At 41.1% G+C, this 26,283-nt stretch overlaps 1 protein-coding gene across 1 annotated transcript in view; it reads left to right on the forward strand.

Annotated features, from left to right (window-relative positions):
* The window catches only part of trpc5a (transient receptor potential cation channel, subfamily C, member 5a), a 128,717-nt gene extending 102,827 nt beyond the window's left edge, over positions 1–25,890 (forward strand). The window contains exons 11-18 of the mRNA XM_037758090.1: positions 213–352; positions 1,714–1,914; positions 3,784–3,905; positions 10,690–10,885; positions 10,990–11,199; positions 15,167–15,208; positions 18,438–18,527; positions 20,662–25,890. Coding sequence (XP_037614018.1) covers positions 213–352; positions 1,714–1,914; positions 3,784–3,905; positions 10,690–10,885; positions 10,990–11,199; positions 15,167–15,208; positions 18,438–18,527; positions 20,662–21,684 — 2,024 coding nt within the window. The 3' untranslated portion in view covers positions 21,685–25,890. The remainder of the gene's footprint in view (positions 1–212; positions 353–1,713; positions 1,915–3,783; positions 3,906–10,689; positions 10,886–10,989; positions 11,200–15,166; positions 15,209–18,437; positions 18,528–20,661) is intronic.
* The last annotated feature ends 393 nt before the right edge of the window (positions 25,891–26,283 follow it).

The following is a 26,283-nucleotide window of genomic DNA, read 5'->3' on the forward strand; positions in this document are numbered from 1 at the left end:
TGAAAATGAATTATTTAGAATAAACTTTGACTTTGTCTAAAACCAGTGGAACAGAACAAATGTGTTGGCGCTCTGCTCGAGGCTGCTGCCAAAAGAAAATATTCAACAAAAAGTTTGGTCACAGAGCAGAAGCCGAGCAAACAGCAAACCACTGGTGGGTGACGTTAATGTGCTCGTACATGCATGGCTGTGTGTGTGTGTGTGTGTTTCAGGGTTCATCTGGGCGGAGATTAAGGAGATGTGGGACGGCGGGTTCACGGAGTACATCCACGACTGGTGGAACCTGATGGACTTCGCCATGAACTCCCTCTACCTGGCCACCATATCGCTGAAGATAGTGGCCTACGTTAAGGTAAACATCATAGAAATACATCACTGTATTGTTGATAATATGAACTGTACACATCAGCCGTAACCTTTGACCCTGTAAACAACAAACTGGAGTCTTTCAGGGACGAATAATTAAACCGAGAATTTCACTTTGATGCAAATCGTTTTCTCAGTTTCACAGCACAGCTTTCATCTTTAATGATACTCTGCATTACATACAGGATCCATCTATGTATTAAGAGCCAATGGTGTGATCATACAAACACACACACACCAGACGGCCGGGCCATCTGCAGCAGCTGTGAGTCACTGATGATGGCGGGTGGCCCTCCTACACAGGTCCCATAAACACACACAGTCTTATAAGCACACACGTATACATACAGAACAACAACTGTATCCATACATGCACAAACACAAGGATGAACACACACAGAAGCAGCTGGAAACAGCTGTGGGCAACTATATATTTTATTTTATTCAGCAACATCTAAATACCCTCTAGTGTCAGTTTATGCTATATGCACAGTGTCCTTTCAAAATAAACTTCCGTGTTCACAGAAAACTTACAGTTGGCACTTGTTACATGCAAATACTGTCTTTTCAAAATAAACCTCTGTGTTCACAGGAAATGTACATATTCCACTCGTTATATGTATACAGTGTCTTTTCAAAATAAACTTCCGTGTTCACAGGAAACACAATTTGTACTAGTTACATACATACAGTCTTTTCAAAATAAACGTTCTTGTTCACAGGAAACACACATTTTGTACTAGTTACATACATGCATAAAGTCTTTTCAAAATAAACTTCCCTGTTCACAGAAAACCTTACAGTTTCCGCTCCTTACATGCATACAGTGTCTTTTCAAAATAAACTTCCGTGTTCATAGGAAACGTACAGTTTGCATTTGTTACATGCATACAGTCTTTTCAAAATAAACTTCCCTGTTCACAGAAAACGTTACATTTTCCGCTCGTTGCATGCATATCATGTATTTTCAAAATAAACTTCCGTGTTCACAGGCAACATACTGTTTCCACTAGTTACATGCATACAGTCTTTTCAAAATAAACTTTTTTGTTCACAGGAAATGTACAGTTTCTGCTCCTTACATGCATTGTGTCTTTTCAACATAAATGTCTACATTCACAGGAAACATACAGTTTGCATTTGTTACATGCATACCGTGGCTTTTCAAAATAAACTTCCAGGTTCACAGGAAACTTACGTTATTTACACATCGTACCTTATCTTAGCTGTGGAAAAGTGCATTATTTGCCAGGATGTCAGAGTGCTTGTCTCACAGTAAACTCGTCTATATTTCCATTTCCTCCTCATCCTCCTCTCTTTCCCCCCTCACGTCTCTCCTCTCTCCAGTATAACTCCTCCCGTCCCAGGGAGGAGTGGGAGATGTGGCACCCCACGCTGATAGCCGAGGCTCTGTTCGCCATCGCCAACATCTTCAGCTCGCTCAGACTCATCTCCCTCTTCACCGCCAACTCCCACCTCGGGCCACTGCAGATCTCTCTGGGGAGGATGCTGCTGGACATCCTCAAGTTCCTCTTCATCTACTGCCTGGTAAGACGAGCTCGTCCACCTCAGAGGTGACACAGAGCTGATGGTCTGGATCGCCCACACACAATATATATATATACAGGCTACTTCACAATATCAGCTTTTACATTCAGCTTTATACGTGTGTATAAATAGTGTGTATGTGCTTCTCGATGTTAGTGTTTAGTTTTAACTCTCTTTAACATCTCTAGTGTTGTTTAGCAACACTTTAATGCTCATTACACACCGGAAAACAAAGTTGTTGAATGGATTAAAAATGAAATAATAACCTATTCTTAGATTTGTACCACTAAAGAGGCAACAATGTAAAGTTTAAAAGCCAGCACACTGGCCATTTCAGGACATCTCAGTTCCAGCATATTAGTATGCTAACGGTTGAGGGGCTGGTCACATGTAGCGTCAACAGAAAGCGTGGAAAACACCAGCCGTGCCGCTTTCATCCTTTTATCCAAGGTTCTTGGGAGGTTGCGCTCCTGTTGCGCCTGCCGTTACTAAGCAACCAAAACCATAAATAAATATACACATTTAAAAATAAATATAAAATAAATAAAAAATAAATGCAAAAATAAATAAATACATAAAAATAAATGCAAAATAAATTAATAATGAAAAATAAATGCAATAAATTAAAAATAAATGCAAAAATAAATACATTACTAAAAAATAAATGAAAAAAATAAATAAATACATTTAAAAATCAATATAAAATCAATAATAAATAAATGCATAAATGATAAAATACATAAAAATAAATGAAAAAATAAATACATTAATGAAAAATAAATGCGAAAAATAGATAAATACATTTGAAAATCAATATAAAATAAATAAAAAATAAATGCAAAAATAAATAAATACATAAAAATAAATGCAAAAATAAATAATCTAATGAAAAATAAATGCAAAAATAAATAAACAAAAACACTAAAATATATTTACATTTTTTTTACAGAGAAAACCTGGTGTTTTTTTGTCCGTTTCTCTACAAAAGGTTAGCTCATGGAAGACTTTTTTTGTTGGATTCATTACTTTTATGAAGTCTCTGAAAAATCAATGTTGTTCCAAGCTGGATTACAAACCGTCTGAAAGGAATACAATCGATCCCGAGACCTCATTAGAAAGCTACGGAGATGACGAAGCAACTGCAGGTTAGAGTTATCTCTACAAGGCAGCGTTCAGGAGATATTCTAAAAAAAGTAATTAGAGTACTTTTCTGTCGTATACAACAACGTCGACCTCCCGGGGGTTAAAGTTTGACAGAAATTCGGTCCTGAGTTTTAGAGCAGCTGAGGTAGAAATTTTGACCTGAATAAAAAATCAGAAAATCACCAAATTCAATAGAAGAAATTAATAAATATGTGCTCAAGATATTCACTCCCTCTGCTGCATACTTTTCTATACAGCTATCTATTTTCAAACTGAACAACACGCTGCATGTTAGATGAAGAAGAGAGCGTGTATATCCTTCACTGACGGTAGAAGGACACTACAGGCCGATTTCATTACATCCAGAACTCATTAATTCCTTCTCGAGGGAACTCCTAACCCACAACACAAGAACCCCCACGAGAACTGCTCCGCTCCCCGTAGTCCTAAAATCAATCTCAGCGAGCCTCGAGGCGCTGAAGCCACATTGCTTCACGCTCACTCTATATCAGCTTTTTACGTAACGCTGTTTGAGAAGAAAGCTTTTTAAAACGCCCTGGAGGTGCTGAGGGTCAATCCCTGTAACACGACGTAACGTGAGATCCACAACAGAAAGCTGCTTGTTTCCTCAGGTAGGCTGTGTTGGAAGTGATCTCTCCAGTATTCCTGTGATATGAGTGAACATCACTACGCCTAAAGTGATGAAATAATGTGCTTCCTCTGTAGGTCCTGCTGGCGTTCGCCAACGGTCTGAACCAGCTGTATTTCTACTACGAGACCAAAGCCTCGGAGGAACCCAACAACTGCAAAGGCATCCGCTGTGAGAGGCAGAACAACGCCTTCTCCACGTGAGTACCGCCCAGACAAATGGATACGCTTGTGAAGACTTCATTGGAAATATCATAGAGGACGAATGCACTATTTGAAGGTTTTTAAAGAGGACCTATTAGTGCTTTTTCTCTTTCCTTGAGTCTGTTATATAGTTTTTTGTGCATGTAAACGGTCTGCAAAGTTACAAAGTCCACGTCAAAGGGGGAGAAATGCTGCTCCTGAACTGCCTGAAAAGCCTTGATTTGAAGTCCCGCCTCTTCTTCCGTAACGTGGTGATGTCAGCCAGCAGTGATGCAAACATCCATTTAAAGGGACTCTGTAAGAATCAGGAATGTCTTGTTAACAGCGACACCTGTGGCCGTTAAGTCAACGAAAGTCAGCGTCCTGTTGCTGGCGCTTGTGCTCGCTCTACATAGACATGAGGAGACACACGTCAGCTAAAAGCACAATATCACTCTATATTTCAGCTGCTTGGCAGTAATGTTAGCTGACCAGACGAAGGTCTCTTCATGAATCAATGCTGATCCTAGTGTTGGCTTTTCCTGCCTCAGCCTCCCGACCGCAGCCGGAGGGAACAGGGGAGACGCCGGAGTTTTGGTCGTAGACGATAACGTTTCTCTCTGTGGAGCCCCGTCACTTCACAAGACACGGGAAACCTCTGTTGGTCTGGAGGAGCTGCAGCAGTTATTTCTGCACAAACGTCCACTGAACATTCACTAGATATTCTCAGAGCTAAACTAACTCTTCTGTAGTGTGGAGTGTGCACGCATAAACGTGAGAGTGAAGCGAAAGAGCGAGAACGAGCGCGGTGTGTGAGTGAAGGCAGGCAGAGGAGCAGAGGAGCAGAGTACAGCAGAGACTCCGGTCCTGGAGACCAAAGCTACGGTCTCCCCCGCGTCCTCCAACCGCGGCCAACACTGTTTAACAGACGGGCTTCACTAGATACAACCAAGAGGTTTTGGTGCTTCACTGTAGTTTGTGTTGGAGTCTGAGTCTGAACAGCGGAGACACACGCGAGCGTGCATGGGACACTGACCAGCAGTGATTTATACGAGTAAGAAGTTAAAAACAATCCCTTTAAACACAGGCCAGACCGAAGGTTGAATATTTTACTACACACCCTGACAATCAAATGTCCGAGCACAGTGTGTGTATGTCCAGAGGTGCTGCGTCGGCCATAATACAAACTTTCACACACACACACACACACACACACACACAGAGAGAGACCTTGCTCTTACGCTCGGTTGCACCAGATAATGATACGAGGAGGAGCTCAGCAGACTTGAAGAATATTAATGTCATGTTTTATTTTAATGTGAGACGGTCGAGGTTCAGCTTATTGAGAGGTCGAGTTTGAGTTATGGCTCATAACACACACACACACACACACACACACACACACACACACACAGGTCCAGTGTGTCTTTGCTGAGGGAGGCAGACTGAGAGCCAAGCCGAGTCAGGGGAGGCTGAATATTGATGAGGCGTGTGGTTTGTTTTAGATAATAGCCGTATTGATCCGCGATCGATTCCATTACAGTAAAGAGCTCTGGACGATGAGAACAGAGGCCAAGATCACACTCTTAACTTTTAACAGTGTGTGTTTTTATTAAAGGTTAAACGCTGTATTGTTTAAGATTAATATAATCAACAGAATATTTATATCCCACAAAATCATTTGATATGTAATCCACGTAATTGTGAACCAGGAGCAACAAACGCCGCGTAGGGAGGAGGTCAGACTATCACCACACTATCACCCAGGAGACGGCTGTTCGTAGTCCTTGTCAACCCAGAAGTCAATGTTGATTTATCTGTCACTTTCGTACTTAAGTTGCGCCACTTCCGGGGTTATTTTAACCCAAATCACAATCTTTTCCTAAACCTAACTAAGTAGTTTCGTTGTCTAAACCTAACCAAGTTGTTTCCTGTGAGGACAGAAGTTTATTTTGAAAAGACTGTATGCATGTAACGAGCAGAAATGACACTTTCAATAGGATATCATACAAACCGTTGGGCTGTCAATCAATTAAAATAGTTAATCGCAATTAATCACACCTTTTTTATCTGTTCAAAATGTACCTTAAAGGGAGATTTGTCAAGTATTTAACACTCTTATCAACATGGGAGTGGATAAATATGCTGCTTTATGTAAATGTATGTATATATTTATTATTGTAAATCAATTAACAACAAAACAATGACAGATATTGTCCAGAAACCCTCACAGGTACTGCATTTAGCATAAAACAATATGCTCCAATCATAACATGGCAAACTGCAGCCCAACAGGCAACAACAGCTGTCAGTGTGTCAGTGTGCTGACTTATTACATACATGCTGCTCATTTTCATTGCCTAATATATGCAATAGCAATCTGAGGCATATTTTTATGAGGTTTTTATGATTTGCTGGTTCCAAGTTTTGTGCAAAATGTTCAACGTTTTGCTTGATATCTACACAATAATTACTTGTGTTAACTAAAGCATGACAACGCACTGGGTTATTGTTGGGAAAACATTATAGTCTGGTTAAATACGGAGAATCCAGCGCTGAGTTGAGGCCACGAGATGGTTAAAGTCTTTTTACATCCGTAAAATCTGCTCCGACATCCTCGCTAAGATGCTGAAAAAAGAACAAACAGGCTCAGCGAACCTTGACTTGAATAAACAAAAAAAAAAGAGAAAAGGCATCATGTTGATCACAGCTGCTGTCAGAGTTTCTCATCTGTACATCGACCCCGACGCGAGTCTGCTGGAAAGAAATCAGCCTCATGCTGAAGCTAAATGAGCGAGCGGATCGCCGCGGCGACGGCTCAGATGATGCATTATGCAAACGGCGCGATCGCAGCCCCGTAGGGCGAACCCGCCTGCATCAGCATTCATGAGTTTACAATGCAAGGATTATTTCCTCTCTGTGTGTGTTCGGTGTGTGTGTGTGTGTGTGTGAGCTCTGCATCGTGCTCCTGTAATTCACACACTCTTATCAACGGTTATTTGGCGAGATCATTTCCTGTTTCTGCTCAGGTGTCTCCTCCCCTCCTCTTCTTCTCGCTCATCTGTACTTCACACACACTTCTCACCGTTAATGTGTTACATCGTTTTACACCGTCTCTACCTCACTCTGCCTCTTTCTGCCTTCACACTGAAGCTGTAAATACTCCGTTCACACTCTGAAAACCTCAGTCTATTGTATTTCACACACACAGTTCTCTCTCTCTCTCGTTGGGAGTTGAACACCTTCTCCGTGTCTCTCCCCCTCAGCATGGGTGCTACTGAGGCCTTTTCAACCCAATACTCTCAGCAACTATAAAGTCAGGATCTAAATCTGGAACTCAAAGTCCTCCAGTGGATTTATTGGAGTGTAACAGGTTAGAGAGACACCGTTTCGTAAGACAACACTGCTATATTGAACGGGCCTACCGGGCACCGGGCAGTGACACAAAATGACCACAAAGAGACACAAAATTACCAGAAAGACACACAAAGCAACTACAAAGACACACAAAGCAACTACAAAGAGACACAAAGCAACTACAAAGACACACAAAGCAACTACAAAGAGACACAAACCAACTACAAAGAGACACAAACCAAGCACAAAGAGACACAAAACAATTACAAAGACACAAAACAATTACAAAGAGACACCAAATTGCTACAAAGACACACAAAGCAACCACAAAGAGACACAAAACAACTACAAAGAGACACAAACCAACTACAAAGAGACACAAAACAATTACAAAGAGACACCAAATTGCTACAAAGACACACAAAGCAACCACAAAGAGACACAAAGCAACTACAAAGACACACAAACCAACTACAAAGAGACACAAAACAATTACAAAGAGACACCAAATTGCTACAAAGACACACAAAGCAACCACAAAGAGACACAAAGCAACCACAAAGACACACAAAAATACAACAAAAAACACAAAACGACCACAAAGAGACACAAAACAACTACAACTACTAAGACTCCAGTCATCTCGCTGATGGTCTCGTTGACTGTATGTAGGTCATAAAGAGGCATCGGTATTAAATTGAGACTGTTAAAATTCATAACCAGTTAAAATATATAATATTTCTAGAGGATTGGAGAGGAGACAACGAGAGGAAAGAATTGACTTCTAAAAATATCTTTTCTTAAATCAAAAACAACAGAAAAGAAGAACAACATGCTGATTTCCTTTTGTTGAAATATTCAAAACAAAGAGGAGAGGAAGAGGAAGAGGAAGAGGAAGAGGAAGAGGAAGAGGAAGAGGAAGTAGAGAAAGAGGTAGAAATGAGAGGAGAAGAAGAGGAAACAATAGCGGAGGTGAAGAAGGAGAGGAAACACAAAGGAGTAATTAGTTAATGGCTACTAGAGACTGATTACATTCTTCTTTTATTCTCTTTCTTTCTGCGTCCATCTTTTTTTTTCATAACTGCGACACAACATCACGCTGAGTCGCTTCATTCATCGTCTCTCTCTCTCTCTACATCTCACCTGTACATTCACACCATCACTCACACTCTGTTTACGGACTGATATAGTGATCATTCACATTCACACACCTTACTGCAACACACCAACATGAATATTTGATGCAGCACAAATATAACACCCCGCAGACAAAACCCTCCTTTCTCTCTTCTCTCCCTCGGTTTCTGTTTCAGTCCTGTGATGTAGCGTCGGGGCTCTGCCAATTGTTGCTTCATCAAAAATTCAATAAGACGGATGGAGACGGAGAGGGGGAATAAAATGAGAGAGAGAGAAAGGAGGCGTTACGTCACGATACAAACTTGATATCTGCCGGTCCACCTGAAATACGGTTTAATTATAAAACTCTGTCTCTGTTGTCAGTTAGCACCACCACATCAACGACTTCATATTTATTTCTTACTCATCACTATATGTTAGCAGCCCTGTTGTTTTCTGCAGTGAGCTGAAGTTGATGCATTAAAACAACCTTTTTCACTGCAGCCATGCCTCCTAAAACATACAGTATGTTCCCATACAACTAAACTGCATTCTCAGTTACGCTCAGACTTTGAGGTATCCTAATTGACCATTAAAGGCCGCAGCAAGTGACGTAGTACAGCGAGTGACACTCAGAGCAGGTGACGTAGTATATTGAGCAACCATTATTGTAAGTTACGTGGTATAATAATGAGAGAAAGTGCACTATACTAGGGGTGATGTATGGGTCAACACAACACAGGACTTTGTCCCCAGCGGACACCACCGTTTGTGTCCCATGGGAAACTAAAAGTTAACGTTTGTTATGTTTGTGAAGGTTCTCAGCCATCCAGGTCATGGTATCCGAGTGAGGGTTAAATCAGCAGCGACTGGACTTGGTTTAGATTCTTGAAGACGGCTTCTTGGATGAGAAGTGAAACGTCGTCAAGGATCTAAACCAAGTCCAGTTGCTGCTGATTCAACCCTTAATCAAACGTTTCATATGTAGTCATTCTAAGCAAAGCCGTGATGTTTTGTTACTAAACCTAAACAAGTAGTTTTGTAGCATTTTTTTTTGTTTTGTTTTGTTTCAGTTTACAACATGTTTAAAACTGTTCAAAACTAAGAACTACCATCATCCAGGAAAAATTACGTTTCCCTCGAAACGTAATTGCGAATGCAGTTTAGTTGTATGGGAACATTATTTTATAGGAGACAAAAAAATGACGTGTCACAGCAGGAAAAGCAGAGTAAACCAGAAGTGCACTCGGAGAGCGCAGACCTCCGCCAAGGCAGGTTTCATGTGCGTCACTTCAGTGGAAGTGGTCAGAAACTAAATCAAACTCACCTAAAGCGTCGTCGTCACTCTTTGCAACAGTCACCACGTGTGCCTTGGTCAAGGTAAACTGTAATGTCACCGTGTTTGATGAGGAAAGCTGGCAGAAGGAGAGAGGCTGGGTGACGCATCATGAACACGTCATCAGTTACACTGCGCATGTCTTAAAGCCGGATCATGATTTGGATCGCCACCAAAATCTAATGGATTGTTCATTGTGCTATACCCCACCCCTCCAAAAGATTTCATTCAAATCCATCACGGACATTTGGAGTAATCCTCCAAACAGACAAACCAACGGCGGTGAAAACATGACCTCCCTCCTAGGCGTTCGGCCTTGGCGGAGGTAATAATGTAATGAATGATGGCTGGGTTCCATGCAGCTGCTTCAGTGTCAGGGTTCTGGCATTGTGCATGTTGTGAGTTGTTTTGGGTTCAAAGTAAATTATGTTGTTTAATTTAAAATAGTTTTTAAGACAGTTGCTATTCAAGGTTAACTATCGTTACCAATAACTGACTTGATCAAGTCTTTCTAAAAGTATATTCTCTGTATTTTTTGTTGGGAACAATGCCCGACGGTCGAGGCTGAAATACTCTGTGAACTACAATGATCTGCTGAGATGGCAAAATGTGTGTGTTTCTGTAGTTCCTATGAATCTCCGTCTTCCTTTCTGCTGCAGCATGTTCTTTTGTACATTTGTTTTAGTTGAGCTCCATTAAGACTGATTTTACTAACTGTGATCTATCAACATGTCCAGCTCTTCTTCTGTTCCTGTCCTCAGTTGTTTGAGTACAAATCAAGCTTTACTGTTTTAGTTTTACGGCACTAAGACACATCACATATCTTCCAACACCGCCGGACTCCTCCTGAAGGGTTTTACACTCAACATTTATTACTACCAAGAAGGATCCGAGCAGATTTCCTCTCAGCAACTACTCACATATATTCACACATACTGTAACTCACTGAGCGTCCTCTCTGTGTCCTCTCTGTGTCCTCTCTGTATCCTCAGGTTGTTCGAGACTCTCCAGTCTCTGTTCTGGTCCATATTCGGGCTGCTCAACCTATACGTCACCAACGTGAAGGCCCGCCACGAGTTCACGGAGTTCGTCGGGGCGACCATGTTCGGGACGTACAACGTCATCTCGCTGGTGGTTCTGCTCAACATGCTCATCGCCATGATGAACAACTCCTACCAGCTCATCGCTGTGAGTCACAACCACGTCTTAATAGAGACTGAGATTAATAGAAACACCACCTCTCAGATTGTCTCTTGACCCTCGTGCCCGTCTTCTTCTCCTTCGTCCCGCAGGACCACGCCGACATCGAGTGGAAGTTTGCCCGCACCAAGCTGTGGATGAGTTACTTTGACGAGGGCGGCACGCTGCCGCCTCCGTTCAACATCATCCCCAGCCCCAAGTCCATCCTCTACCTGCTGGTGTGGCTCCACAGCAGGCTGTGCAGGAGAGGCGGGGCGCACGGGGAGGACTCGCACAAATGTGAAAACCTCCGAGAGTTCACGGTAAGCGGAGACATCTTCACTGCTCATCATTTGATCTACTATTATTTAATCATTTAAAGCTCCTATGTGAACAGTATTTATGTGATTATAAAACTGTAAAAACGTACATAGAGTCCCTTTAACGAGCTGATAAAAGACAAATCCGGTTGAAAATGACAGAAAAAGAGCAAACAACCATCAAATTTTAACTAAACAGAAACCAAAACTTTATTTGTTCTGTGTTTGTTGAGGTTTATTTTCTTTTCATGTACAACTAAAAGCTGAAATGCTTCGCGTACTGATGATATATTTAACCAGTATAATGTTGGACGTGACAGGAGTGATGTAGAAAAATGCAAAATACCAAGTCATGTTTTCCTCGTGGCCCAGTACCTAACTCTACAAGGTCAGCACCAGAATACCTGACGTAGTGTTTTTAGTATTCATAGCATTTTGTCCAGTTGGATTGGCTTATTGTTTGTGTTGTCCTTTCTGCGTCTCAGCCCCAAAAAGGAAACGACATTCATCTATATATGAAAAAATTGACAATAAAATGAAAGCTGAACTTGAATCCGATAGATTCTGATCAATCCGATGACTCACATCTCTCTCTGCTGCTCCACTTCAACACCAAACTCCCAAAGTCCACCAACTCCAAGTAGATCTGCTGTGTTTATTCATGTGCAGCCTGACACGCTGGCGTGGTCGCTCGCCCGTCACTGAAACAGTCAGACATGCAAACAAGCTGCGGATGCCTCAGCCGAGCTGAAAGGCCATATGCTGATATTCATGTTAACAAGTCACCGGAGGATTCACTCACAGGCTTCACATGCAAACGCAGCTCCGCTTATACTGTACGTTTTAAAAGCAGCTGCACGGGTCGGAGGAACGTGCTCTCTCTCGCTCTCTCTCTCTCTCTCTGCAGGGAAAACTCACTTTTATTCAGTCCAACGGGAACACGAGACGAGAACACAGACTGTAAACAAACCAACAGGATTCATCAAGACGACGGCTGAACCTCGATACTGACCAGAATGTGTCACGTACTGTCACTTAGCACCGCATTATTAATCAGGTCTTGTTTATATATTCTGTGAACAGATGATGTAAGTCCGTTTTATTCTGCTTTAAGTTTCAAAAACAGCCTTAAATGATGCTGTTTGCTTTCTTCGCTGTGACACCTGGGCTCCACCTGCTGTCGTAGTATAGTACGATCAAAAGCTCCAGATCTGCTACTAAATGGACCGTGTGGGGAGATTGTTTTGCAAACAAAAAAAAGAGTTCAGAAAAGATTAAAAACATGATAGCATTTATTTCCTTCTTAAGGCCTTTACACACCGGGGGCGTGACGAATAAACTACACAAACACTTTCCTACAAATATTATATGTCTAGGGCTTTTATTGTGAAAGGTCTGATCAGCGCCACTTTTGTCAAGGTTGAAAGGAAGTAATAAAGTTTGCCGTCTTGGTTCCTGACTACGGAGCCTCCGTGTGGTTGTTTCATAAATATAGACGCAACTCAACCTGTTCCGCACAACGTGATTGGATGATGCCTTTAGTTACGGTGCGAAAGCTCCGAAAAATCAACCTCATTCCGAAAAATATTTACGCTTTTTCGCCGCGTTAGTTTCACGTTCTTTGTGAAAGTATTCATGACAAAAACTAAAATATATTGACGTGAAAAATTTAAGAAAAATTGACCAGAAAAAAAGCCCCTGGTATGTAAAGGTCTTTAGGTATTGACAAATGTTTATGTGATTATCATAAAGTGGGCATGTCTGTAAAGGGGAGACTCGTGGGTACCCAGAGAACCCATTTACATTCACTGATCTGGAGGTCAGAGGTCAAGGGACCCCTTTGAAAATGGCCATGCCTCGCCAAATTTTAGCGTAAGTTTGGAGCGTTACTTATATATAAAATTTTATATATATATATATATATATATATATATATGCATATATATATATATACACACAGTATGTGGCTTACCAGAAATACAATGAGACAGCACATGGGCCGACATCAGCTGTGCGTCTGTGAGCACAGAAGGAACATCAGCAGATAAACAAGTCCTGATAAACACATTTAACAGTCCAGTCATCTGGAGAGAGACTGTGAGCAAGCAGTGATAACACACACACACACACACACACACACGCACACACACACACACACACACACACGCGCACACACACACACACGCACACACACACACACACACACACACACACACACACACAGTGAGTGCAGCTGGCATGTTCACCTCAGCTGAAGTCGACTGAGTTATATAAGCCGACCAGCCCACATAGGTTCACACAGAGCCACACAGCACTGCAGAGATCTGATCAAGGGAGAGAGACACGGTGTGTATGTGTGTGTGTGTGTGTGTGTGTGTGTGTGTGTGTGTGCGTGTGTGTGTGTGTGTGTGTGTGTGTGTGTGTGCGTGTGTGTGTGTGTGTGTGTGTTGTAGCTGAATAACAGCGTGTGATGTGGAAGAAGATGATAGGCATGGAGGAAGATGTGGAGAGGATGACTGCAGGTTTACAACACATCCTTTACTTCAGTATAAAAGTACTAAGTAATACCACGGTGTAAAAATACTACTAGTACTATTAAGTAGAGGTGTCGCAATATACCGGTATTTATGATAACTGATATTTAAAAAAAAAAAAAAATGCATTTTTATTCTTTTTATTCCTTTTTTTCAAACATAGCATAACAAACACAACAAAACATAACACCGGTGCAGCAATACAAAAAATGATATCTTACATTTAACATTTAATATGTACATACACATACATTACAGTACACATCGCTTCCCACTCCCACACAGAGACAGGTCCAGCCTTCCTCCCACCCCGATTAATAATAATAATAATCATTTTAAAAATAATGTAATTAATTAGTTAAAATTAAGGGCAATAAGTACTACAATAATATAATTCATGGTAGTAAGATAGAAACCATAAATAAATAAATACATTAATTAATTAATTAATTAACTAAATGTAAAAATAAAATAAAATAATTTTAAATATAATTTAATTAATTAGTTAAAATTAAGGGTAAAAATAACTACAATGATATGATTCATGGTAGTAAGATATAAATGTAAAATTAATTAATTAATTAATTAATTAAATGAAAAAAATAAAAATGTATCGATTAATTGTTTGGTTTGTAAAACACAGAATAAAAGTGAGAAACTCTCATCACAATTAAACTTCAAATATCTTGTTTTGTTTACTGTCGTTTAAGACGAGGAAAAGCCGCTCATCGTCACATTTAAGAAGCTGAAGGTCCTGAATAACAATCACTTATGAATCCAAAACATATTCAGAATCTTCTTTAAAAGATTTAATTTAATTTAAATATAAAACATTTGATTTAATTTACTTTTTACTGACAAAATGTCTTCTTATTTATCACGTTGTCTCTTATTTCCTCTCTTTATTATCTTCTTTTGTGAAGCGTTAATAAGAAGTGTGCAGCATCAGTTGACTTCTACAGGTCTGGTTCGGTGCTTCAGCTCTCTAAAAATAACCCGAATGCTCTCAGCTCACTGGATTCAATCGACTCCAACGTTGAGGAGGAGAAGGAAAGGAAGATACTCCTCTACATACTGCTCACATCTGTCTCTGAGACGATTCAGTCGTTCTCAGCTAACGGCTTAAAAATTTAAATGAAGAGCAGAAGTTCTCCTTCCAAAAAAGTTATAAATCTTTATTTTAGTGGATGTAAAGAAATGATTGAGTGGAGTTCATTACTCAGCTCTCCAGTGTCGAGGATCCGGGCTGTTAAAGTGCCACTCTGTCAGCCAAAAGCAATCTGTTACCTGTTCTCTCTTCTCTTCTGGTTAACGCTCATTATTCAAAGGAGGACGTCACTGTGTTTTTAAAAAAAGAACTGTGTGTTTTAAACGTGCATGTGATGCCAGGTCGTCTGCAGAAACATGTTTAACATGATCCGTCTTTGTGTTTGCAGGAACGCCACGCTGACAGTCTGATACAGAACCAGCATTACCAGGTCAGGAACCGGTCACTGCTTCATGTTCATATGTTTACTGTGTGTTTACTGTGTGTGTGTGTGTGTGTGTGTGTGTGTGTGTGTGTGTGCTCTGCAACTATCCGTCAACTATAAGTCTACAGTTTCCTTTTGCTTTTCCAGTTTGCGCCAATTTAAAGAAATACTTTGACATTTTTGGATCGACACCTCTCTCATGTCTGACTTGAACCCGAGAGCCTCCGTTACCGGGGACAACCTGTGATGTAGTTACAGAATATCGCTATTTCATAATCATCTATTCATATAAGATGAAAGAATGTTGAACTAGTTTGGAAATATGAGGTCTTCAGCTTTCAGAATCTGTAAACCAATTGTATGTTGTCCAAACTATGGCTTATTACAAAATATTTTAACAAAAAAAAGTCGTACAGAAATAAACTACATATGAGAACAAGTTGTGATCAAAAGATAATTTCCTCGTAAGCCTACAATATCAGCAGCGACAACGGCACCCTGACCAGCGGACACGCCGCCGAGCCCGTTCTCTCGGTGCGGTGCAGAGCGCCCAGCGGTCCAGCGTGGGCCACCGATCCACATAAGAGTAGATAGATAGGTAAATAAATAAATACATGAATAAATAAAGAAGCAAATTCATACAGAAATATCAATTTATGTCACATTTTAACAATTAATTAATAGCTATATCTATTTTTTTATATTAATTTTGCAATATTTAGTGAATGAATATATTTATTTATTTATTTATTTATTTATTTATTTATTTATTTTTTATTTTGGCAGTTTCCATCCTCCATACACTCAGAGGCCGTCCGTCAGATAGGACAGCAGTAGGATTTAACTGATAACCCATTGGTAAAATAAAACTTACAAGTCTAAGTCTAACATGAGGATAAAGTATAATGCATACCGATGTCAGCATTATGTTCATAAAATAACGCTGTAAGAATATGAAAGAAAACTTGTATATGTATCTTTCGGGACCTTCGTCTCGCTCAGAGGTCGTCCTTATCGTAACAACCCTACTTTAGCATCAACAAAATTCAGACGGCAGCTAAATTGATGACATATGACAACTTTTTTCTTGTAAATTTAAGACTTTAATCTTGGAAATTCTTGAGTTTTCTTGGAATATTAACCCCTTTTTTCTGTTGTTCCAGGCAACCTCAATACTCCCCATAAAACCACAGCAGTTGTACAAATTAAACCAACAAGATATAAAGTATGAGTGTGGTATTGATGTTCTCATCTTAACCTTCGGCTAAAAAGCCAATAAGCTAATTTCTTAAAATGTAGAACTGTTCCTTTAACAGAGCCGCCCTGTGTTTCTGACCTCCAGTGGTTTAACGTCTCACCTCGCTGCAGCGATGTCCTCACGTGTCCTCTAAAATAAGTTAACTCCGTTTATTGTTTCTGGCAGCCGTGTGTCTGTTTCCTGTGATGTCCAAGCTTTTTGATGGATATTTGTGAAGGATTAGTGCAGCGAATCGAGCGAGACGGACCTTCGTGTATTTTGACACCTCGGCGCTGGCAGCGACCGCGGACGCGGCGACGCCAGTACTTTGTGTTTGGCAGCCGCCGATTGTTGCTTTGATAGGCGTCCATGTTTTTTAAGGATTGTTGTAGGAATCTGCCCTTCACTCTCTCGCAGAGTGAGTGGTGTGTTTCTGGCAGAGGCGGAGAGTGACAGCATGCCAGACCGTCCCGTTTGGCACTCACAGGTGTTGACTGTGGGAGGATGCAGTGTGTGTGTGTGTGTGTGTGTGTGTGCGTGTGTGTGTGTACTGTATCAGTGTGTCAGGGTTTGAATTACCGCCCACTGAGCACCAAATGCTGGTGAGATTTGTCTTTGGTCTTTAAATCAATGAGGGTCACTCGCCTCATTGGCTGATCTCTTAATGAGATAATAACATTTAAATTCATCAGCTAGGTTGAAATATTAACAGTGACGAAGCAGCAAAGTGAGCAAGTTGAAAATATAATAGTTTTATACATTATCATTAGAGCTGTCAATTGATTAAAATATTTAATCGTGATTAAAAAAAATTATTTATAAAAGTATTTAATACTCTTATAAACATGGGAAAGGGCAAATATGCTGCTTTATGCAAATGCATTGAAAAAAAATTTATGTATGAATGAATGAATGTTTTTACTAATATGTCATACAATTATGTTCAACTTGCAGGTGCTTAAAAGATAAACTAAAGCCAGATCAAGATATACAATTTCGTACAAAACCATCAAAAGCCCCAAAAAATAAAGAAAGATTTTGAGACCTTCATGTGCACAACAAAATTCATAAATCTCTGATAAAAATATTTACTGTAATAATACTCTAGAAATCTGAATAAATACTAGTTAAATAGTCGGAGTCGCCTTCTTTTAAAAGGCTTTTGAAACAAAGTTTGTTAAACTTAAACACGCCGGAAATAAACAACCTTTACAGATTTGTGATCTTCTGAACACCAGAATATTTCAGGGTGTTTTGTCGAGAAACTTTATGGAAAATGTACACTCTTAAATCCTCATATAGTGAGTTCAATACAAGAGAAACTGAATGTTTTTGAATCTACCAACCTCAATGAACCAGTTTCCATCTGTGATAAGGATAAAGACTAAAGATCTTCTGCTTCTGGATAAGAATCAGAATCAGTTTTATGCATCTCTCTAAAAGTACTACACAGAAATAGAAATAACAGCTAGGACAAGAAAGCTAAACAGATAACGGTAAAGACAATTCTTATGTACACAAATAGTGAAAAAAATAGGTGTAAATAAATATATATATAAAAAGCACCAATGACCAACAATATAATAAGAATAAAATAATAAAATAAAACATCTATATACAAGTGATTTAAGCCAGAATAATGCTTATTATGCATATTAATTTTGGATTTCACAAGACTTTTTCAAATATTTTTCTTTAAATTTGAATAGAATCTTTCTTCTATTGCAGATCCGAGGTTTTCAAACCCAGCATGCCTCCCTGAATTATATATTAGCATTGTTTTTTGTTGTCATATGTTTGTATGTAGACAAATTGATGGAATTAATTTATTTAGTGTGTACAACACTGTCTCCGTTTTCTCTATAATTAGAACCGTAATATCGTATATTAAAGCATTTTCTAACAGTAAAAGAAAGAGAAAAAAAACTAAATATGATCAAATAATGAGAATACCAAGAAAACCACACAGGAAGTAACCATGGCAACTGTCTCCAACAGGAAGTGATCCGGAGCCTGGTGAAGAGGTACGTGGCGGCCATGATACGCAGCGCCAAGACGGACGAGGGACTGACGGAGGAGAACTTTAAGGTGGGTGCTCTTTAAAGGGGGGGAAACCACGGGACGAGCAGCTTGTTGTCATGGTGACGGCTTATGGGGAAATAAAAGAATAACAAAAAGATAACAAAAGAAAAGAGAGCATCAAACACAATAGAGTTTAAACAATAGAACATAAATCTGTCTATTGTTCTGCAGTAAATCACATCAGCGTGGAGCAAAGTTGCAGAAACATCACGTTTTATTTGTGTTTATGTTGCAGTAAACAACGCAGGATTTTATTGATACCAAGCTCTGCTTCATCGCCATAAAGATTTATTAAAAGGTCTTAATAACTACCAAGTCATCTCCGGACCCAAATCTATACCTACTCTGATCAATAACCAACAGTCGATAATCCTTGAGGAGAGATTCACATCTTCTGAGCTGTAAATTATTCGGAGCTGTTTTAGCTCCAGAGTGTGTTTCCCATGATGCCTCTGGAGCCCAGCCGGGGCTTTGAAGTGGAAAGTTCCTTTGGGCTTTTCAACGCAAAAACAACATCAGGTGCACATTGAGCTGAAACACTTTCACACCCGAGTGTGTGTTAGTGTGTGTGTGTGTGTGAGAGAGTCATAAAAAAGCAGAGAGTGTTTATTTGTGTGTTTAAAATGTAAATCACAGTGTTTTATTCTCTGAGGAGAGAATCCACGTGCGCAGCATTTGGATCCCATATGGCGAATGAAAAAGAAAAAAAAAAAGATGGAGTAGCTGTGATCACATTTTAAAGAAGGAAAGGATTGAAGTTTATTTGGCTCGTAGCTCGTAGGCAGGTAGGAAGGGGAGAGAGCGAAGTTACAGTAGCTGTAAACAGAGAACATGTTTATGTCTGCGTTTATGTTAATTTTCTGTTAAAGCTATGGGCTGAATTCAACTTGTGAGTGAATCAAAATATAGAAACCAGCATTGTTTCAACACTGAGCAATAAACTGAACACGCTGCACGTTTGGTTTAAAATGATATTCTGACATGTTTTCCTATGAAGAAGAAAAAGATGACGGAATAAATACAGAGATTAATTAGTCTCAAAACCTGCACACATAATAACCAGGCGCATGCACGTGATACAAGCACACAGAACAGTATCCGCGAGAGGATTGTTACATTACATTGTTACATTACATTGATACATTAAATTGTTACATTACATTGTTACATTACATTGTTATATTGCATTGCTACGTTACATTGTTACATTATATTGTTACATTACATTGTTACGTTACATTGTTACATTACATTGTTATATTGCATTGCTACGTTACATTGTTACATTATATTGTTACATTACATTGTTACGTTACATTGTTACATGACATTGTTACATTGTGTTGTAACATTACATTGTTACATTACATTGTTACGTTACATTGTTACATTACATTGTTACATTGTGTTGTAACATTACATTGTTACATTACATTGTTACATTGTGTTGTTACGTTACATTGTTACATTATATTGTTACATTACATTGTAAAATTACATCGTTACGCTACATTATTACATTACATTGTTACGCTATATTGTTACATTACATTGTTACATTGTGTTGTAACATTATATTGTTACATTACATTTTTACATTGCCGATTTCTACTGAAACTGGTCTGTTTTTATGGCCGTGGCAGTAAAGACTTAAAGACTTAAATGAATTAAGCAACTTATTTAGTTGAAGTGAGAAAGAGTTTACTGGAGTCTTTTCCCTCCTCTCTCTTCAGTCACTACTTCCTATCCACTCTCTCTTTCTCTCTTTTGCTTGTCTCTTGACCGCGATCTCCGTCTCTTCATCACCATCCTCCTGAGTCCTTACCCTCCTCTTCACCCTCTGCCTCTACAAATTGATGTTTCACCTCCCCTCTCTCATTCAGTCAGCGATCTCATCTCATCTCTTCCACTTCCCCTCCTCACCCTCTTCTGTTTTCTCTCTATGTTTATCTTCTTTTCCCCTGAAAGTCACATTTTAAAATCCATATAAAGCTTCTTGATAAAAAATGTTATTTTGCTCCAATATTGACTTTTTCTTTCTCGGCCTCTCTCTTCATCTTTTATCTTTGTTACTAATTTTAAAAATCACCAGTAATTACATGAAATTCAAAACAGTTTTTCTTTCTATCTTTCTTTCCAGGAGTTGAAGCAGGACATCTCAAGTTTCCGCTACGAGGTCTTGGATCTCCTCGGCAACCGGCGTCCTCCTCGGCGACATTACTCCTCCTCCAGCGAGACAATGAGAGACGACGGCGCCATGGCCTCGGAGGATGACAGCGATCCGGGCGACGGCAGTGGAGGCCAGAGGTCAAAGGGCGTGACCTTCATGACCCCGCTGGAGGACGAAGTGAGGCAGTCACCGACGCTTGGAGTGTCCGCCTTGGTGCGCTCCATTTCTGGGATGACCCAGATAGAAGGAGGGGATGAGGGTGAGGAGGAAGAGCTGGAGGAGGGCATTGGATGGGGGGAAGAGGAGGAGGACGAGGAGGGGAAACCAAAGAGCAATGGGCTGAAGACGACCGTCATCCCTCCGTCCTCCATCACCGGCCTACCGTCCCCGTCTTCATCGTTCTCCTCGACGTTCTCCTCATCATTCGCTCGCACGAGGACCCGCCTGCAGCGCCTCTCGACTCCGGGATCAAAGGCGGACTCTTTCAAGCGCCTGTCGTACCTCTTCTCACGCTCCAAACGCAGAGCCCCACCCATGTCTCTCCCCCTCCAGTCCCCGCCCTCATACACCATCTCCGACGGGTTGCTCCGCCCCCTGGGGAGCCACAGCCACGCCGACTTCGGACTCAGTGACGTGACCAGAAGCGAGACTCACCTGCACGAGGTGGGCCGCTCAGTCGACATCAGTAACCCCTCGTTCTCCCCGCGGAGAGCGAATGGGCGGGACTCGCTCCTGACGCTTCCCCTCCCGCCCCCGTGCCCCTGCCAATCCCTGCACTGTGCTTCCAACATGTCCGAGTCCAGCTCGCGCCTCCTGGACTCCAGCGAGGACGTTTTCCAGGGCGGAGGCGTGGGAGGAGCGGGCGAGGGCGGCGTGGATGGAGGAGGGGGAAGAGGAGGGCTGATGGTGATTGGCGGGTGGGTGGGACCCTGCGACGATGTCATAGAGGACAGCTGTGAGGTCATAGAGGACTCTGTCACCACGCAGCTATAGGAGAGAGGGACATCCAAACTGTTTTTCTTTGTTTGTTTGCAAAATGGCTGAACACATTCAGAGGGAGAGAGACAGAGAGAGAGCGGCGGAGGACGCGAGACGTCGACGGAATCAGTTCTAGAACCCGGCAGGACGGGTTCCGGTGGAATTCTAGAATGCTACATTTCCAAGAGCAGAGCGGGTTCAGTGACGGTGATGGTAACTCCTTCGAGGACGGACGGGATCCTGAAATGGCAGATGTTCATAAAGACAGTTTGGCATCATCTGGCTGGAATATGGCTGCAGACACATCATCGTCCACTCAAAAAGTCAATTCAAAAAGAAATGCCCAATACAAGTTAGATAGCAAGCACTATAGCGAGCGAGGTAACTCGCTAGTGCGCTAACTCGCTGGTCATTGAGCTAACTAGCTAGAGAGTGAGGGAGCTACCAAAGTAACCCACTAGTTAGTGGGCTAACTAGCTAGAGAGCGAGGACGCTACCAAAGTATCCCGTTAGTGAGTGGGCTAACTAGTTAGAGTGTGAGGGTGCTACCAAAGTAACCCACTAGTTAGTGGGCTAACTAGTTAGAGTGTGAGGGTGCTACCAAAGTAACTTGCTAGTGAGTTGGCTAATTAGTTAGAGAGCGAGGAAGCTACCAAAGTAACCCGCTTGTAAGTCAACTCGCTGGTCAGTGGGCTAACTAGCCAAAGAGTGAGGGAGCTACCAAAGTGCCTCGCTAGTGAGTGGGCTAACTACCCAGCCAACATTTGTATGTGGGTAGTAAATGGGCTGAAAAATGGGCCCTATATGGGATTGTCCATGGGTTCCATAATGGCCCCGTGCCAATTGCCCCTGTGGGTTTCATGCAGGATTACACTGGGTGTTATATGGGCCCAATCTGGGCAACATGAATCAAAACCCATCTCCAGGTTTAAGTTCTATGTGGGAACTACACGGGGACTACATGGCTTGAAATAAGGGTTGTAAGTGTGTTTGTCCACAGTTTCCATGTTGGCCCCATGCACTAATTTCCCAGTAGTGACCCAACTAGGACCCACATGGGTAGCCCACGTGGGGAGCCCATGAGGGACCAACTTAGTTGATCTAAGTGGGCCCAGATAAGATGCCCACTTGGTACCCAGGTACCCCCAGCATAACCCATGTGGGGCCCACATAACCATGTTGGCTGGGTAGCTATACAGTGAGGGAGCTTCCAAAGTAACCCACTAGTGAGCTAACCCGCAAATCAGTGAGCTAACTAGCTAGCGAGGTAAGCCGTAAGCGTGAGATAAATAACATTAATTTACTGTAAAAACTGGATTTAGAACTGATTATAATTTTTCACCAAGCCTTAGATTTTACATGCTGATACCATCACACACATATAGAAATAGCTTTTCTAGTCTCGAATGTTTTACGCTCATTAAATCCTTAAATGTTCATAACACAACGAGTAATAATTGAATTTCAATTGTCAACAGTTTTATATATATATATATATGTCTCCTTTTTGATCACAAAATCACGCCAGACTGTCTTTATCAACGTCTGCCTGTTTCCACGCATGCCACAAGAGAACGACGGAGGATATTTAAAGGGATAGTACACATTTTTCGTCTTTCCTCCTGGAGGTTCAAACACGCATGAATATTACGGAATTACAAAATAGCCAAAGTGACTTTTCGGAAGGGAAATATCGTTAAAATATCGCCCATTTGGTTTTCAACACACGATTTCTTCTCACCCTTTAAACAAACTTCAAATTTGCAACGGAATAAAAATGGAATTACATCCACTGGAATCTGAATGGAACTACCCGCAACCGAGTCCCACTTCCAAATAAAATGTGACTAACTACAAATTGCCAAAACGGGACAAATGGAATAACCTCCCCTTTAACGCTGGAATTTCATGGATTCAACCTGATCGCTGGGATGAAAGGGAACAACGTGGAACCATTGCTCTGCAGTCGACAGCCTGCACCCTCTCTCTCTGCATCAACAAGGGCCAAGGAACTTTATTTTATCCTAATAACAGTTATACTAGTAATAATAATAAGTATAATAATAATAATAAGTGACTTCTAATATTAGTAATGAGGACTATTCTGGTTTCTAAAGACTGTCTTTTGCTTCTATTTGAGTTGCCTACGATATCCTGGCTTCTCGTTCAGCTCTTCCTTAATAAGTACACTTTAACCTGATGAATAAAAATACACGGTGATATTTATTGTGAGGAGGAGGGATGATGGATGGATGGATGGATGGATGGATGGAGGGGAGAAAGAGAGGACGGAATAATGGGAGGTAAGGGAGATAGAGAAGAAGGACTGAATGAGTAAGAGACGGAGAGAGTAGAGTTTGCCTTTCTATCTGGGAAATCTATTTTAAAGGGAAATTTCACCAGAATTTCATCATGATTATTATTTTTTTTTTTTCCTCTTGAAGTCGCTCAGCGCGGCGATTTCAAAAAGTTGGCATGAGCAGAGGCTGTTGAATTTTACTCTGGTTAATATACGACTGTCAGAGGCGAAGTAGAGAAATTATGCATGTTTGATCAAAATAAAACCACAGTTACCTGCAACACACACACACAGACACACACATATATACACAAACACACACTTCAAAAATCAGCTGGTGTGATGAGTAGCTCCTGGCTAAATGTTTTGCCCTTTATGAGATTTCTCCAGAGCCCTCCCTCTTCAACAGGATGACATCAGCTGTCCTCTTATGTTACATCCTTTCTCTTGATTGTTTTACCCATTTTCTACCTCTCTTTCTTTTCCTAACCTTCACCAGACTCTCTCTACACACACACACAGACTCGCGCCTCTGGCAGACGCTGTGACCTCACCACCAGCTGTCTTGGCAGCAGCGGCGGCGGTGGCAGAAAGCCTCAACCCTTATCGATGAATCAACAACATCCCAAAAATGTCACGGTGTAACCATGGAGACCCGATTACCCCGCATAATGTCACGTACAGAGCCAGGAAGCCTCAGACGCTGCCGGGCATCCTGGCGCTGGCAGTGTTGGGTGCAGCTAAGTGGTTGGTGATGACACCCGTCTCTTAAAGACAATCCATTTTTATGTGGCACCAATAACACAGACAGACATCTGTGTTTTCAAAAGCATAAAATGACCTTTAGTTAGTTTGGAAAAGGGTAGGCACTTTAAAAAAGGTGCTTGGCAGGTGATTGGATGAACCATCTGTCAATCAAACTCTTGCCGAAGCCAGTCGGGAGAAGAGCGAAAACATCTTTTCCGTCGTTCTTTGCTTCTTCTTTCAATGAAGAAATACTCTCCAGTTCTGATATAACTGTGCAATATAACTTTCTATTTATTCCATGGGCTTTAACTGTGGATCAAATGACTATCCTCCTCCAGTTTAGCCTCTTTTAGCTCTTTGTTTTGACCTGCAATTCTCCGTCCTCATCGACCTTGTTTGTCTTCATCAGAAAAAAAGCTCACTGTAGCTCCACTACCTGTATACCTGACCAGCGCCAAACAGCAGACAGACAAAGTTAGTGACTAACAAAGCGATTAAATAACTAATGTTCAGGACAACAAAGGTCGGAGCCACAGGAGGAGCAAGCTGCTGTATCAGGGGAATTATTGTGTCACAGTCACAACACAGTGTTTAATTTAACAGTAAAGGTGACCCGTCCTGCTGCAGCAGCCCTGCACAATGTTTTAAATACAACTTTGGTGCAACTTCTAATTGATAAAATAAGATTTTTTTTAACAGAAAGTGAAGCAAAAATGATGTAAAAACCTCATAATTTCACTAGTATTTATATTATTGTTATTATATTATTTTAATGCAGTTTAACGTTCACGTGGCTCAGTCAAATGAAACTATAACATGTGTTAAACTGGAAACAATGCTGCTATTCGTCAGTGCATCTCATATCCACTTCAACTCAACAACACACATGGAGACTGCAGATAAACCAGAGAGCAGGAGAGATGAGGGAGGGCAAAAAAAAAAATCTCTCGGTTACCACGGCAACCAGCCTGCATGTCACCACCCCATAATCTGTGCCGCGCAGTGCAACTCATGCACCGAGCCAGAGATGGGCTTTTGATAATCAATCACAGCTCATCAATTGCCATGACGACCGCGGGGATGAGATTAAAAAAAAAAAAAATGACGAGCAAAGAGTTTTATTTTGAAATAAGAGGAAATGAACTCAGGGATGCAGACGGAGGAGTATTGATCTATTGAAAGGATAGATGTCACCACGGCTTAAGGGTAACCGCCTATTATACACATAGTAACATGGAACTTGGAGGGCCACACATGCCATTAGGCAACACAGATGGGACTGATAATCAATCACTCTGATTGATCGATATCGATAACGCCAGTCTGATCCCTCTGTGGGTCGTTTTAATCAGGGATTATTGGTCCAGCCAGAATCCATACTTCAGTTCTGATTGATAATATGTACTTGATTAGATACGACTTGTACACAATATATACAGTATATGTGTGTGTGTGTGTGTGTGTGTTTGTACAGCTATCTTTGTGGGGACCAAGGTTTTAGACCTTCAGAGTGAGGACGTTTTGGCCGGTCCTCACTTCAGCCTTCAAAGTCCTGTTTGAGGGTTCAG

This window comes from Sebastes umbrosus, chromosome 22 (genome assembly GCF_015220745.1).
Source record: "Sebastes umbrosus isolate fSebUmb1 chromosome 22, fSebUmb1.pri, whole genome shotgun sequence".
Lineage (NCBI taxonomy): Eukaryota > Metazoa > Chordata > Actinopteri > Perciformes > Sebastidae > Sebastes > Sebastes umbrosus.